The sequence below is a fragment of the Corvus cornix genome, chromosome 5 (assembly GCF_000738735.6).
Source record: "Corvus cornix cornix isolate S_Up_H32 chromosome 5, ASM73873v5, whole genome shotgun sequence".
Lineage (NCBI taxonomy): Eukaryota > Metazoa > Chordata > Aves > Passeriformes > Corvidae > Corvus > Corvus cornix.
The window spans coordinates 9,732,413-9,746,453 of record NC_046335.1 but is presented as its reverse complement, the minus strand read 5'-3'; the positions used below and the strand labels follow the sequence as shown (position 1 = coordinate 9,746,453).

Here is a 14,041-nt window from a genome sequence, read left to right as displayed (position 1 = left end):
GGGGCCCTGAGGGCACAGACACGGGGTTTCCCTGCCCCTGCTCAGCCTCGTTCCCATGGGTTGGTTTGTGTTCCCTGCGCGGGCAGAAGGACCCTTGGGCCCGTGACTGGAACAGTTCCTGGGCAGAGCCCCGGCCATGCGGCTGGAGAAATAAACATCTCTGAAACAGCTATCAAGAATCTGTCTATCCATATATATTTCCTTTCCACGGGACTCCTGGTTTTGATATATGCATGTTGCAGTATCCCCACTGCAACAGTCATGGTGTCCAGCCTTTGCCAGGACACATTCTTTCTTTGGAATATTTGCAATCACTTTGTACAAAAGCACAGTTGCGTGGCAGCAACAGGAGGGAACACAGCAAAGGTAGTGGAAAAGAAAACCAATTAAAAACAAATATTTTCTAGTCGGATGCAGGCACTAAAGACTGGCTTGCTGCTTTGAGCACAACTGTTTAGCCAGCTACAGGTGCTGCCTCAGACTGTGGGGACTCAGGGGCTGAAAGCAGACACATATAACAGCTCTGGTGGGTTAAGAACATAGGAGAAACAAGATGCATAGAGAGAGAAATGTTTTTATTAGTCCAGCTGATATAGCTAGAAAAAAATAGACAAGTTTTCAGGCAACTCCTTCCATTAGGTAATTGCTGTGAGCGCAGTAACAACGCTGTGTTGAGGAGAGGCACCACTAAATGAACACTCTCTGATTACAAGAAGCAAAACCAGCTATTTGCCAAGCATCTGTGAATAGTGACACGAAGCACAGACAGCATGGGGGATCTAAAGAATATACAGAACCAACCAGTTGTCTCTTGCACCATTTTCCCTTCCCTGCTCTCACAAGCTTCATACAGAAAACTCCTGTGCTGATTAACTCAAATACAGGAACACCCAGCACAGAACAAAACTCTTACATGTGATCTCCTCTCCCCCACCCAGTTAACTTTGAAACACATAGAAAGCTGTATTAAAAGAAAAAAAAAGAAATCTTATCTGAGATGTTCACTCAGCCTTTTCTCACAAAAATTAAATTAGCTTACCCCAGCTGGAATCATCTCTTCAGCTAAGTGACAGCCTGCAATCACAGCCTTTACAAAAGAAAGCTTCAGTAATCTACGCAAACCTATATAAAGCTGCACGCCACAGAGCTCTGCATCAACCTCTCATCATCTTCCCTCCATCAAAGCTGGGCTTTAGCAGTGCTTAGAGCTGTTGAACAGGTGCATCTGCATGAGCTGCAAAGGCTGTTCATTCCAAGGGTCTGATGGTCCCAGTTAGCAATACTTGTGGAAAATGCTGCTCTTTATGTTAATAATGTGATGCTTCCATACAGCAAGCACACATGTACAGCCATTCTGGAGAACAGACCTACTTGATGCAATCTTGAGCTCACACCCAGAGAACTACCTGAGCTTGCAAGCCAGGCCCAATTTGGAAAAAAAACTGTTTGTCATGTTTTAATTGACTATACTGTTCATTTTTAGGTTCATGGGGCAACTGGTACATGGGCCAAGAGTCAGCTGACTAAAGCTAATTAGCTGCTATTTTCCTGTAAGTGGCAGCTTCCAGCCCCTACCTCTGCCCTGGCTGAGCTGAAATCACTTAAGAAACAAGCATGAGCTGAGAGAATCTAGGTTTCACCTCCCCCCTTTACCCTCAAAAGGGCAACTGGTTGTTCACACCAGCTCTCTGCACCACCCTAGCTTGAAGACAACTCCCCACAAACCAGCTCAGGGTCAGCGGTACCATGGGCTGTAGTCTGACTGCAGAGCCTTGCCCTGCAGCACCAGAGGGCCCATCTGAGAGGAGCCAGCCCTGTCGTTGTCCCCAGCCCCCCTTACAGGAGCCAGCCTGGCTTGCAGTACTCAGGATAATGACAGTTTACAGTTGGCATGAGCAGATGCACAAGTCAAAGCCTTGGAGGTAGGGCATGTTTGCAGTGATTCATGTTTAACACTAGTTCTCAAATGTACAGCAACTACAATCAAGTTAAAAGGTTCAACTTCTGAAACTGCTTTAACAACATTTCAATGCAGCTGGTCTGCAGCAACACATCCAGGAAGATGTGCTTGCAGACAAAACCAGACCACCTAGCATAACTATGAAAACCAAGCCACTTAAATCTCAAAGACATTCAGTTAACATATCTAAGACATCTCAGGCCAAACAATAGTTTATTTCATTTTCAGCAACATCTCAACCATCAAAAAAATAAACTCTAACACAGATGGATGGAAGACTTCTCTACAGTGTAACTAAGTGGGCTCTGACCCCAAGGGTTTGAATTGGAGTGACATTTTTATTATTCATCCAATAAGTTAGGAAGCATGAGAATAAAGTGCTTTATTTCTGAGCTGGCATGAGGTCATCAATGGACTGGCCTTTTTCAAGGCGTTTCTCCATTTCAATGAGAAGCTTCACACCATCCACCACCATCTGCACCAGCTCCACCTCAGAGAAACCAAGACGATCAGCATTGGAGACATCAAACACTCCTCCCACAGCAGCTGTGTCCACACCACCTGCAGCAAGAGATTCAGTTACAACATTGACCTCAGCTAGAGCAGGTGAGTCTGCCTTTCTTCCCTCACCTAGCTTAAGGCAAGGACACAGCAGGATCATTCTCTACAAGCTGCCACTGGTGCCTCCTCCTACATGCAGGAGGATGAAGCCATGTGTGACTGCCAACATGAACCACAGAACATGCCACTAGGCCAGCTCTTTATTCTTCTGACCCATGAGCAATCTAACCTGAGGTCACAAGTACCTGCTGGAGCCATCTCCCAACCATAGGTTAAACCAGGATTCCCATCCTTGCTTAGAACAGGAACAGCTGCCACCAGGTCCACCTTATCTGGTGCTCAGAATGACACACAGGACACTAACTAGATCACCAGACATAGAACATATAAAGCACTGGCATCTTCAACTCCTTCAATATACAATTAGAAAACTTTTCTCTCCTTTACAAAGGCACCTTCTTGGATGGTGTGACAGGCACTGACAGTGCCAACCAAGAGATGGCTCTGGCCCTAACCAGGCTTTTGCTGGTGTCTTAGGGCAGACTGACTCAGCCATCAGTGTAACCAACTCTCACCTGTGCCTCGTTTCTGCAGCCGAAGCCTCTTGAGGACTTCTCCAAATTTCTCATGTTTCCCAAGGTGTGGGATCTTGATGTGCACACCAGCACGGAGCCCTGTTCCAAGGTTGGATGGGCAGGTCAGGATGTAGCCCAAGTGTGGATTCCACATGAACTCATAGTTTTTGGCCTTGAAGAGACTTTCTATCTATAAATAGAAAAAATGAATGTTTAGAGTTTGTTCTCTGCCTTAAGACTGTAAGACATCCATTAGTGCTCACTTGCAGCTTTACTCACCCAGCAACAGCCACAACACTCAGAATATCTATTTCAGCCACATAAGCCCCCTCCCCTATGGAAAAAACCAGCCACCAACAAGGGGCTTTTAAGACCTTCATCTTGCTCCTAGCAGTGAGACAGGCTAAGTTTAAAAGCTATCATCATATGTCACTATGTGTTGGGAAGCTGGACTCAATACATCTCAAGCCAGCACATCTCTTAGGATCAGGAAAAGGGCTGGTAAAGCTCAAGCTCATATCACAACTAGAAGTAGAGAACAGCATCCAGCTGTTCAGCTGAGTCCAGCTTTGCCCATCCACTTTCAAGCAACTTCTCCTCCCCCCCAATGTGTCTCAAAGCTTTAGACAATCATGTAGAATGTCTTTAAAATACAGTTGAGACATTTGGATAAGGATGCCACCACATCAAGCAAACATATTCTAGATTTCACAGCCACAAGGCTTTTTTGCCACAACAGGTATTTTGGAGCCCTCACAGCTCTGGATCTCATCAGGGTGTTCCCAAAGGTCCAGGCTATGAAACACCACCACACAGGACTCCAGAGGGGGCTTGAAAATTGTGTTCTCAGATCTAACCAGAGAACCATGTGCCATTTGAACCCATGGCTCAGACAATAGTGATTTACCTTTGTTAGCCCAGTACAGAAGCGGTTAAATACTTCCTTCATGTTGCCACCTTTCTGCATGGAAATAACTCTAAGGTGGTCCTCTTCATTGATCCAAACAAGGAAGGTCTTGTTGTCATTGTGCCTAGGAGACAAAGCAATCAATATGCTGTCTTTCCCACCTCACATTTTGAAGATGGCACCGAATTGCTCATCATTGTAGTTTTTAGTTCAAGAGGATCACTCAGCTGCTTCAACAAGATTGATCTTCCTGCTTTTGCCCACACAGGACCTGAGTTAAGCTGATAGTTGCTACCTTGCTCTTTTTAAGAGGTAGTTTGAATTGGCCTTTACAGAGTGAGCAGTAACATGGCATTACCTCGTCTAACAGTATCAAAACCTAAAACCCCCTCATCTCCCTGGTTCACTTGCAACCACAGTTGACAAATTAAGGTATTTCTGCTCAGCAATTTGCAGGAAGGTGATCAGTAGACTTTGAGGGAGTCCTGTACAATAATGTTCTTAATGACACCAGGTTTAACAAGCCTTTTCAGCACAATTTTGTCAGATTCTGTCAAACTGCACTTTGTACCTTAGTTTCACTATTAATTTTTGATCAGGGCACTTCAGAGAAGCTATATAAAAATCCTCTGAACAATGGCTCCTCTTGTCCCAGCTTGCAGCTGACAGCAAGTACTATCAGTGTTTATCATGCTGGTAATTTCTGAACTTGATTAGGATCAGAAATTAGCTAGTACCCGAGGAAAGTTATTTATGCAGACAACACTAAGACATTACACTTCAAGCCTGTAGATTAGTCATGCTCAGATGACAGCACTATCTGGTGCTGGCAATCTGCAGGTAGATGATGCAATCTTAAAGGTGACCTACAGAAACAAAGCATGCTTCCTCTGGGTTGTACTGAAACAGCTGCAGTAATAAGATCGGAGCATTCCTGTTGATAAAAACCTAGCCCTTAGCTTACAAGGGAGCAAGTTAATTATGCTGCAGAAGCTCCTGAGATGAGGAGTTTTATGTAGGTGACCTACATCTAAAACAAGCAGAATCCTTCCATTCCACACCCCTGCCTGTCACCAAGTCTCTGGGGACAAGGGGGAAATCTCATCACTAGTACAGGTAAAGCCATACTAGTTCAACACCAAGAGTTTCTGCAAGCAGAAGTGAAAAGACTACAAGGAAGTAACTATGCATTCAGGATCAACTCTGAGCTAAGACAATGCTGTGGTTTGTACCACAAGTTACTCTCAACTCTTGTGGGAAGAGTCAACTGTAGTGGTACATCTGCTCCTTTACAGGTGATGTAGGTTCTATAAACTCATTCAGTTTTTGCTTGGTACTTCACTAACCTGTGTTGGATGGGCAGGCTCTGGTTCTGGGCTAGCCAAGCTGGCTTTCTCTTACCAGCAGAAGAACACTTGTCCAAATTCTGCTGGTTAAGCTGCAACTTCCCCCATGGAAAGTTCTCATCAGATTCAGCAATACAAGCTGCTATTTTGCCCAACAGTACAAGTCACCACTGAAACTGCTAGACTTTTTTGACTTCTATGACTGCTTCCTCACACACATACTCACCAGATACCCCTGGCATCAGGCCAGTCTCGTGCCATCCCAGAGGCCAACAGCAGAGGAGAAACTGGCTTGTCAAACAAGAAGTGGTCATCAATCAGCTGCTGCTGCTCAGCATCAGTCATGTTCCTCAGAGCATAGTACTTCCCCTTGAGATCACCATCCAGACTACCCAGAGCTGAGAAAGAGAGGCTTTTTTAGAATGGGACTAAGGGTGCTAGACTTTCCCAGCACTCTGGAGACCACACACAGCAACATCTGATCTGCTGGGTCTGGTTCCTCCCTTGCTTTCATCTGTAATGGCAATGCCCTTGTGGCATTAAAGAACTTGAGGCAGTGTCAGATGATTTGTCTGCACCTTCCAGGCTTATACAAGTAGCCTTTGTTCCCTTACATGCAGTATAGAATCACTACTGCTGCTGAACTGTAAAAACGGAGACTGCTTTTCTTCCAATGAGAACAAAGGTTATGAATGTAACAAGCAGTATTATGCTAGTCAAGGACTGTTACCCTGCCCTTGAGAGGTTTTGAAACAACTACACTCTCAGTCTCTAGAACTGTACCTTGAGCACAGGGAAGCAATAGAAAAAAAACCAGCTGAGGAGTCTCACTGAAAACCAAGTCTTATTCTAGTCAGCTGCAGATTTGGAGCAGGACTATGTCTCTAAGCAAGCTACGCATTAATGAAAGTCAATTAAAAGCAGCCACAAAATACTGCACCCCATGACTCAAGACCTGTAGTTGCTACATACCTGTTACATTTCAGGTTTGAGCCCTGATGAACCAACCTCTTTCCCCACACAGACAGAAGGGCTTTTGAGAGATCAGCCGAGGTCAACTTAATGCAGTGCAACTTCCCTCTGCCATGTGCTCTTGCTCTCAACCTACAAGCTGCCAATGCTGAGGCAGCTCTCATGAAGTGAGCCTTTTCCAGGGAAAGCTCCATGTTCAGACTAAGCCTCCAGGGAGGTGGCTTTTGCCAAGTGCCTCTATTTTCAAACTGCAAAGGACACCTCTTGAGCAAAGGACAGAAGCGCTCCCCTGATGCACCCAGTTCTCACTTTACCTTCAACAGAGAGCTTCTCAATAGCCCGCCTCTCTCCTCGACTGCAGTGCGGGGGAAGACAGAATCCACGGATGCTTCTGCCAGTTCTGACACGGGAACTTAGCACATAATTGGGATCCAGGTCATCACCTCCCTACAAGATTAGGAAACCAGTGAGTACGACCCTAATACCAAGATACCTCCCCTAAACACGTGTAGCCCCCATGCATTTAAGAATGCACTTTCCACCTGAGGTATTGACTGCTTGGGCTGTAAGCCAGTGCCTCACTTCAGGACTATTTTCTTCAGCATTACATCAAGTATCTGTGTAACGACTCTTGTTTTGAGGCCAAGGCTACAGCTACTAAGCAGTCCTAGAAGACAGAGACATCACCAGAACAACAGTTTTATGTCCATTTCAGACTGTGGTCTGGGCTTCAGTTACCCCTTCAGATTTGCAATCTAGAGATATCAACATGAGGCAAAACATTCTTTAGGTGTTTACTCTTGTAAATGAAAATTATTCATTTCTGTTCTCCCAAGCCTCTTACTTTCAATATGATCTATGGATAGCAAATCAACATGGAGTTAGGAACTCCCAGAGTTTACAGTAACATTTAAAATCCATAAAGTTATTAGGAATCCTTAGTCCTAGCTGTAAAAATACTTACTCAATAGTATGACACCATCAGTTGGTAATTAAGATCCAAAAAGTGTTTTAAGTTTCATGGTAGTCCTTTACTCCCAGGACAGTACTGTTCAGCTTGACTATTACAGCCCACAGCTTATGGAAATACACACTGAAGGTGTGTGGCACAACCCACACTGCAGCAGCACCTGAATAAAGCTCCTGCTGCACACCAGCTGCCTGGCTGTACCCAGCCACTGACATCCCACAGCAGCAAGCTCTTCAGGCTAATCGCACCAGACTCACAGCCCAAGTGTCCATGCTCAATGGAAGCGAGGGAATAGAGCCTGAGCAACCAGTTTAGGCAGCTGCCAACAACTTCACAGTCCTCAGACCAATAATCTGTAACTGATCAGAAGTTCATACCTGCAGGTTATCAGCATTCAGGTCGGTCTTGTGCTGATCACTTGGTTTGTAGCCACCATGCCTGTCTTCAATAACTGGATCAAAGAGCTCCTTGAACACTTCATAGGACTCTTCATCACCAGCCACGCATCCTACTGTCATTATGAAGGGATGGCCTGGAGTGGTAATAAAGTCAGAAAAGCTAAGTTTGGGTGACATTTGGCTGTACTCCAGTGCAGCACTAACCAGGCAAGTTCTTTAGTGGCAAGACTAGTCACTTAGAAATTTGTTCTTACATGAAAACATTTGGAGAGACCCTACATTTTACATTTCATCCAGTTAGTCAAGTGCAGTGCTGTGGAAACCCATAGCTGTTGTCATTAAACCATGCTCATTTGCCAAGCTTGGTTTAGGACAAATTTACACAGCACATCTAATTTCACTAGCTAATTTAGATCACTGCATAGAACTTCATGTCTAAACAATCATGCTTTGCTGCAAGCAAGCATGCTTTGCTTTTGCTCCTTCTGCTACAGAGCTACATTTCTGTAGTCTGCTTATAAATACCACCTCCACAAGATAAGTTTTAAGTCACCATATTCAAAAGCACCAGTTACTTCAGCTGGTTCACATGGAATATTCTCAATGCAGTTTACCAGGATTATCAACCCCAGTCTGAATGACATCATCCAGGGTGAAGCCACTGGGTGTGACTCTGTCTCTCAGTTTCTTGTATAAATCCAGGGTTAGAACTTTGGCCATGTGGTTGTTGTGGGTGCTCAGGTCCGGGTACTCCTCATCAGGAGGCAGTCTCTGATTATTTAGTTGGGCCATTTTGATATTGCTAGAGTAAAAATAAATACTGTAATGTTAACATGTAAACACATCTGCTCCCCCTTTTTCATAGAAGTGCTAGAGAACATCACATAACCACAGTCTGGAATAGGAATAGACCAGAACAGCCAGGTAAACTTACTTTTCCCCCCCCCTCCCCAGCTGAGTTATAATTAGAATGCATTTGGTTTGGCTTTTTTTTTTTTCTCTTCAGATTGAAAGTATTTAGCAGAGCAGTTACATAATTGAAGTGTCTGGGAATTGTTATGTCAGATCACAGCATAGAACATAGCATGATGGAAACATGGCTTCCTAACACAGCCATGCCTTTAGAGCAGTCTCTCAATGTTTTAGAAGATTTGTCCCTCAGTAGCTCGAGAACTTTGGGTACCATTGTCAAGAAGCACTTCCAGTCAGGAGGGAGAACAGATCATTATGCAGACCTAATGATCCCATTACCTGGGTTGTCAACCCCAGTCTGGATGCAATCATCCAGGGTAAATCCACTGGGAGTCTGTTTATCTCTCAATTTCTTGTACAGGTCCGGGGTCAGCACTTTAGCCATGTGATTGTTGTGAGCTTTCAGGTCAGGGTACTCCTCCTCAGGATTGTACTTCATCTTCAGGAGGTTGTGGCTGTTTGAGAAGGGCATGGCTGACCCTACCGCAGTCACTAGGGGAGAAAGATGGGAAGCCTATCACTGGGGGTTTGTTTGGCAGCCTCCGGACCGCCCGAGGGAACGCCAGGCACCCAGAAGGTCACCTTGGCTCACATTCCACCCGCGTCTTTCACACCTTTGCTGCTACACCACCTTCCACCTGCGCCAAGGAGGAAGATAGATGTAAAGTTCTTCACCTCCACCACCCCTGCCCCGTGCTCACCATCCCCGGCCGCAGGGGCAAAGGTTCTCCTGCCTCCCGAGGCGCCGCCCGGGTGAGGGGACGCGCCCAAGGTCGCGCAGAGCAGCCGCTGCGGCACCGGGCAGACCCCGCGCGCGGCTCCGGGGCGGGGGGAGCTGCCGGGCCGCCGCGGGCCGGGGGGTGCTCGGCCCTGCCGGACCCCGGGCCGGCCGACAGGTGAGCGGGGCGGCACCGCTGCGCCCTCAGGGCGCGGCCGCGCCTCCTCCCGCCGCTGCCGGGGGAGGGGATCCCGAGGACCGACAGTGCCGGCACCCTCCGCGTCCGCGGAGCCCCAGCTGCTCCCCGACCGGGAAGGGGAGGAGAGGGCAGCATCCAACAAGCCCTTGCACAACAAACGGCTCTCTCAGGGAACCTGGACGGGGCAAACGTATGTAACTACCCTGCTAAATACCGGGTTAATCTGGTTTTAGAGCCTAACCAGCCCGGCGAGCACCTGCGCCGCTCCCCGCCCCGGCTGCGCCCCTGCCCCGCGCCGCCCCTCCTCAGCTGGACCGGCTCCACCCCACACAGCAGGAGAAAAAAAAAAAAAAAAAAAAAAAAAAAAAAAAAAAAAAAAAAAAAAAAAAAAAAAAACCCAAAAAAAAAAACCAAAGTCCTTCGTTTTAAAGCTGCAGAACGGCTCGGCTGCCCCGGGACTTACCGCGGGCTTCGCAGCTACAGCAAGAACCTCCCCGCCGCTCTGCGGACCGCACCGCCCGAAATCCGAGTGAAGCTCCGGCACCGCCGCCGCGCCTCTTTTATATAGAGCGCAAGCCGGCACCCCCATTGGCTGCTATTTATAGCCCATTCATTCCATTGGGCCGCGCGTCGGCGGGTGGGGCGGGCGTTGTGCCGCCGCCGGGCCCGCGCTTGCCGCCATTTTGCTCGGCGTCGGGGAGGCCGAGTGGGGGTGGAGGGACCCCCCGGGGCGCTCTCGCGGCGCTGAGGCGGCCCCGGCGCCATCCGTTACTGCGAGCGGGAGGGCAGGAATCCATGTCGTGTTCCACCGGCCCGCGGCTGCCATCGATTGCACACCAACATAGCCGGTTGCAGGCTTCACACCTTTGTCAACGCCTTGGTCGAAGGTTCAAACGCGGGTGTGACAATGCACCATCACAAAATAAGGGTTATGTAGTGTGCAGACTGGCCGTGCCGTGAGCCTTGTGAGTGGCAACTGCCCCCGAGCTGGCAGAAGCCCCTGAGGTGGCTGCGGATGTGGCGCCCAGCCCCCGGCAGCCTGGTTCTGCAGAGGGAGGACCTGCACCTCGCCTCCAGCACCTGCAAAGCCGTGGGCTCGTTTTACAGTTTAATTTGAAAGGAAGTAGGGTGGTTGTGTAAATCACAGTGAATCCTCTGCTCTTGTCATGTGCCAAAAAAAAAAAAAAAGTCTTCAGCTTTTATTGGAGAGTGGGTGATTTCCTGCTAAAGACAGGCACAGGAACTCTGGGATCTGACCCATCTAAAGCTCACCTGAAATTCACGAAAATAGGGACTTCCACTGCTCTTTTTGTAGAAATGAGCAGGTTTGTTCCAAAGCTAAAATGCAGCTGAGAGTCCTGCTGTATGCAGAAATGTTAACACATGTTAACAATGTGAATGAGTATCTTGACTTGACTTTCACGTTTACATAATAGTATCTTTATCTTTCTCTGACGTGTGTCTCACAGCAGAACCCATGTTGATCCTCCTGTCCAAACAGAGCGTACTTATCCGTGAGAATGCGGATCTGAGTCCCAGAGTTGCTTTCCTTGACATGAGCTATGAATGTCAGGTGACATCACCTGGAACTCTTTCCTCACCACAATCCTTTCAGCACCATGACCAGTACCCTCACCCTAACAACAAGAAGCATGTGCACTTTACAGAACTGCTTAGGACTTAAAAGTAATAATATACATATAGCGGAAATCATTGCAAAATAAAAACCCTAGACTGCTTCAAATAAAAATGTGCTGTGTTTGGCTGCCATCCAGATTTCCGAGTTATTCCAGGTCTGGTAGACTGAGATGCTGAGTATACAGATCTCCAGGAGAAGCCAAGGGCTCGGCATCTGTGCAAGTCCAGTCTCTTAGCTTCCGGATCAAAGAACAAATCCTCTCTCTAGGTCTCCTCTGCACTTTTAACCTCGCAAAATCTTCCCCTACACACTACTAGTTTTACACAATGCTCACGCTTTCGAATAGTGTAAATTGCAAATAATGCATGGCCAAATAAGTATTAATTAATTATAAGTGTAAAATTGTACCTAGAGTCCTCAATAAATTACAATATAAATGTAATATTACTGGATTACCTCAGTTGAAAACACAATTCTGATTGTGGATTTTTTAAAATGTAAAACACGTGGTTTTTATTTTTAATTTGAAACAGAAATATATTAAAAACATTTTCTTACACCATATTTTTGTGGTGGTGTTCTCCACAAAAAGACAAAAAAAAACCTATCAGGGTAGGTTCTGAAGGCTCCTTTTATCTTATTTTGTAATCTATTGCCATACAAACAAAAAAGCAATCAACTGTTCTGTAATTTAATTGTTCAGGAGATTTGTGGAGTCAAGGTCACCTCAAGATCCAAAACCCAAGGATCCATTTCTATTCATTGGATATGCTCTTTCTCTCCCAGTCTTGCAGAACAGGGAATACCAGTCATGGTAAGCAGGTAGTAAGTAGTCTCAGTGTGCCATACATTAAACTTCCAACACAAACACACATCTCTTCTTCACAGAACTTGGGTGACATGGAAAGAGAGTCACAAACGTAAAACCACTAAAATATATCCAATTTACATGTTTGATAAACAATGCGCCCTCTACCCCCCTTTTCTCACCACTATTTGACAAATTTCTAGCATGCAGGAAGTCAGAAGTGGCTGGGTTTTACTCAGACAGCATTTTAAGGTTTGCTGAATGCTGTGTGTAAATTGGATGCTATCTTGGTCACAGCATTCAGTGCCAGCTTCCCTAGTGACTTAATTACAGATGCTGTGCCCTGTGTCAACAGCTTCTGATCACCCGCTTTATCTGCCTCATCTGCTGGGAAACACTCCCTTTGGATAAGCCTGTATGGCCTGTTAGACTGTGATAAAGGCACGAATACTCGCTTTCCATGCTGGGATGGAATCTTAGTGAATACTGATTTATATGCTACATTTCTGGATGGAAAGGTGGGCTGATTACTCCAGAGATCTTTGAACTGAGCTTTAACAATGAAGAATTAAGGGAAATTAATCATGGGCCATGCAGCTAACTTCCTAAGAGGCTTAATTATAAATGTTGTGTGGTGTACAAGTGCAAGAGGAGATGGGTGTTAGTTAGTGAATGTGTCTTCTGAAATTACTTGCATGAACGTAATATGAACCTGAAGAATTAGGGGATAAACATCGTCTTGAAAACACAGAAGAATATTCCAAATTAGGAAACAGCAAGAGTAGGTGGTTTGCTGTGAACAACTGAATTGTTTCCAATTCCTAATCTACAACTAAACACCACTTGAAAATTAAACATAACACTCATGTACTGGTAGATTAAAGAAATTGGCCATAGCTGCATCTGCTTAACTTGTCAAATGAAACTTCTCTTCCCATTTATCACTTAAAATATATTTGCTTAGTTATTATCCTTGGTGTATTTTTTCTCACTGTAGGCAGTCTGTTGAAAATTACTGATTGTTTCCAGTGAGCTGAGTGCCTGTGGACATGAGGAGTTGCTGAGTGTCTCAATCTTGCATACCGTCAGGCCCACAGTGATCTGAACAGCAGCCCATCATGGGAAAGAAAGGACATGAGAACATAAACAATGACAAATATAACCAATGACACTAAAAATGACAGAAAATTAAACGAAGTGGGTGCAAATATAAAGGCACAGTAGAGCCATGATTGCCAGTCAGAAAAACAGCTGAGTAGGAGTTTGCAGTTTAAGAAACCTCTGAAACTGCATACATTATGTTTAGATTAGATGGAGGAGAGTTTCATAACTAACAAAGACTACTGCAATTATGCTATGGGCAGGTCAACACCATAACAAAAAATATGTTCTCACTGAAGGTAATGGGAAAAAAACCTCTTATACTTGGTGGAACCACATTAACTTAAAAAATCACAGATCATCATCTAAACAGCTCTCCGTTACTGTGTTTGTGATTGTGAAAGGATGACTTTTTCTCCATTACTGTGTATTGCAGGTTACTGGTGAATGCAGCACAGTACAAAGTGTTATCTGATTTAGCCGGGAACACTACCTGCACGTCCAGGGTGATTCACATGCTCCCTGCTATGCCCATACCGCTCCCATGCCAGGTGGCCTGGGCTTGTTGTGAACAGAAGATGAGGAGATACTCTCCTCCTTTGCTCCTCCTTGCCTCCTGACTACAGCCCCCGTACCACCAGGGCAGGCAGGGCTCTCCACATCACTTCAATCCTAAACACGAGACAGAAGTAGGAGTTAGTACCATGCTGTTAGGGGGTTAGATAACAATTCTGCTGCTTCTGAGTTTCAGTGCACTGTGGTTTCTCCACCAGCCTTATGAAACCCCTGTGAAGAGCTTGCTTGGCCTCAAGCTGCCTTTCCCTGAGGGTGCCTTGGGGGAAGGGCATGTGGATCTTTCTGGAAGCTGCCTGCCTGGGCCCTGGAGGCAAGACCCAGGTCTGCCAATGGCAAAGG

At 46.1% G+C, this 14,041-nt stretch overlaps 1 protein-coding gene across 2 annotated transcripts; it reads right to left on the bottom strand.

Annotated features, from left to right (window-relative positions):
* Positions 1-558: 558 nt before the first annotated feature.
* CKB (creatine kinase B) lies at positions 559-10,145 on the bottom strand. Of its 2 annotated transcripts, none has more exons than XM_039551756.1 (8): positions 10,042-10,142; positions 8,941-9,153; positions 7,669-7,823; positions 6,636-6,768; positions 5,576-5,747; positions 4,004-4,127; positions 3,097-3,286; positions 559-2,521 (listed from the first exon to the last, which is right to left on the bottom strand). In XM_039551756.1, the coding sequence occupies exons 2-8, from the start codon at positions 9,131-9,133 to the stop codon at positions 2,343-2,345; spliced, it is 1,146 nt and encodes a 381-aa protein (XP_039407690.1). In that variant the 5' UTR covers positions 9,134-9,153; positions 10,042-10,142; the 3' UTR covers positions 559-2,342. The 2 variants fall into 2 exon arrangements, with proteins under 2 accessions (XP_039407690.1, XP_039407691.1); XM_039551757.1 differs by lacking the exon at positions 8,941-9,153 and adding an exon at positions 8,304-8,491 and having other exon boundaries at positions 2,155-2,521; positions 10,042-10,145.
* Between the last annotated feature and the right edge of the window lie 3,896 nt (positions 10,146-14,041).

Excerpts from the sequence above, each read along its gene's own strand:
- CKB (XM_039551756.1), bottom strand. The coding sequence starts at position 9,133 with ATGCCCTTCTCAAACAGCCACAACCTCCTGAAGATGAAGTACAATCCT. Across the intron at positions 5,748-6,635 it reads TGAGAAGCTCTCTGTTGAAG|CTCTGGGTAGTCTGGATGGT; the intron begins GTAAAGTGAGAA and ends TCTCTTTCTCAG. Across the intron at positions 4,128-5,575 it reads CCTGATGCCAGGGGTATCTG|GCACAATGACAACAAGACCT; the intron begins GTGAGTATGTGT and ends TTTGTCTCCTAG.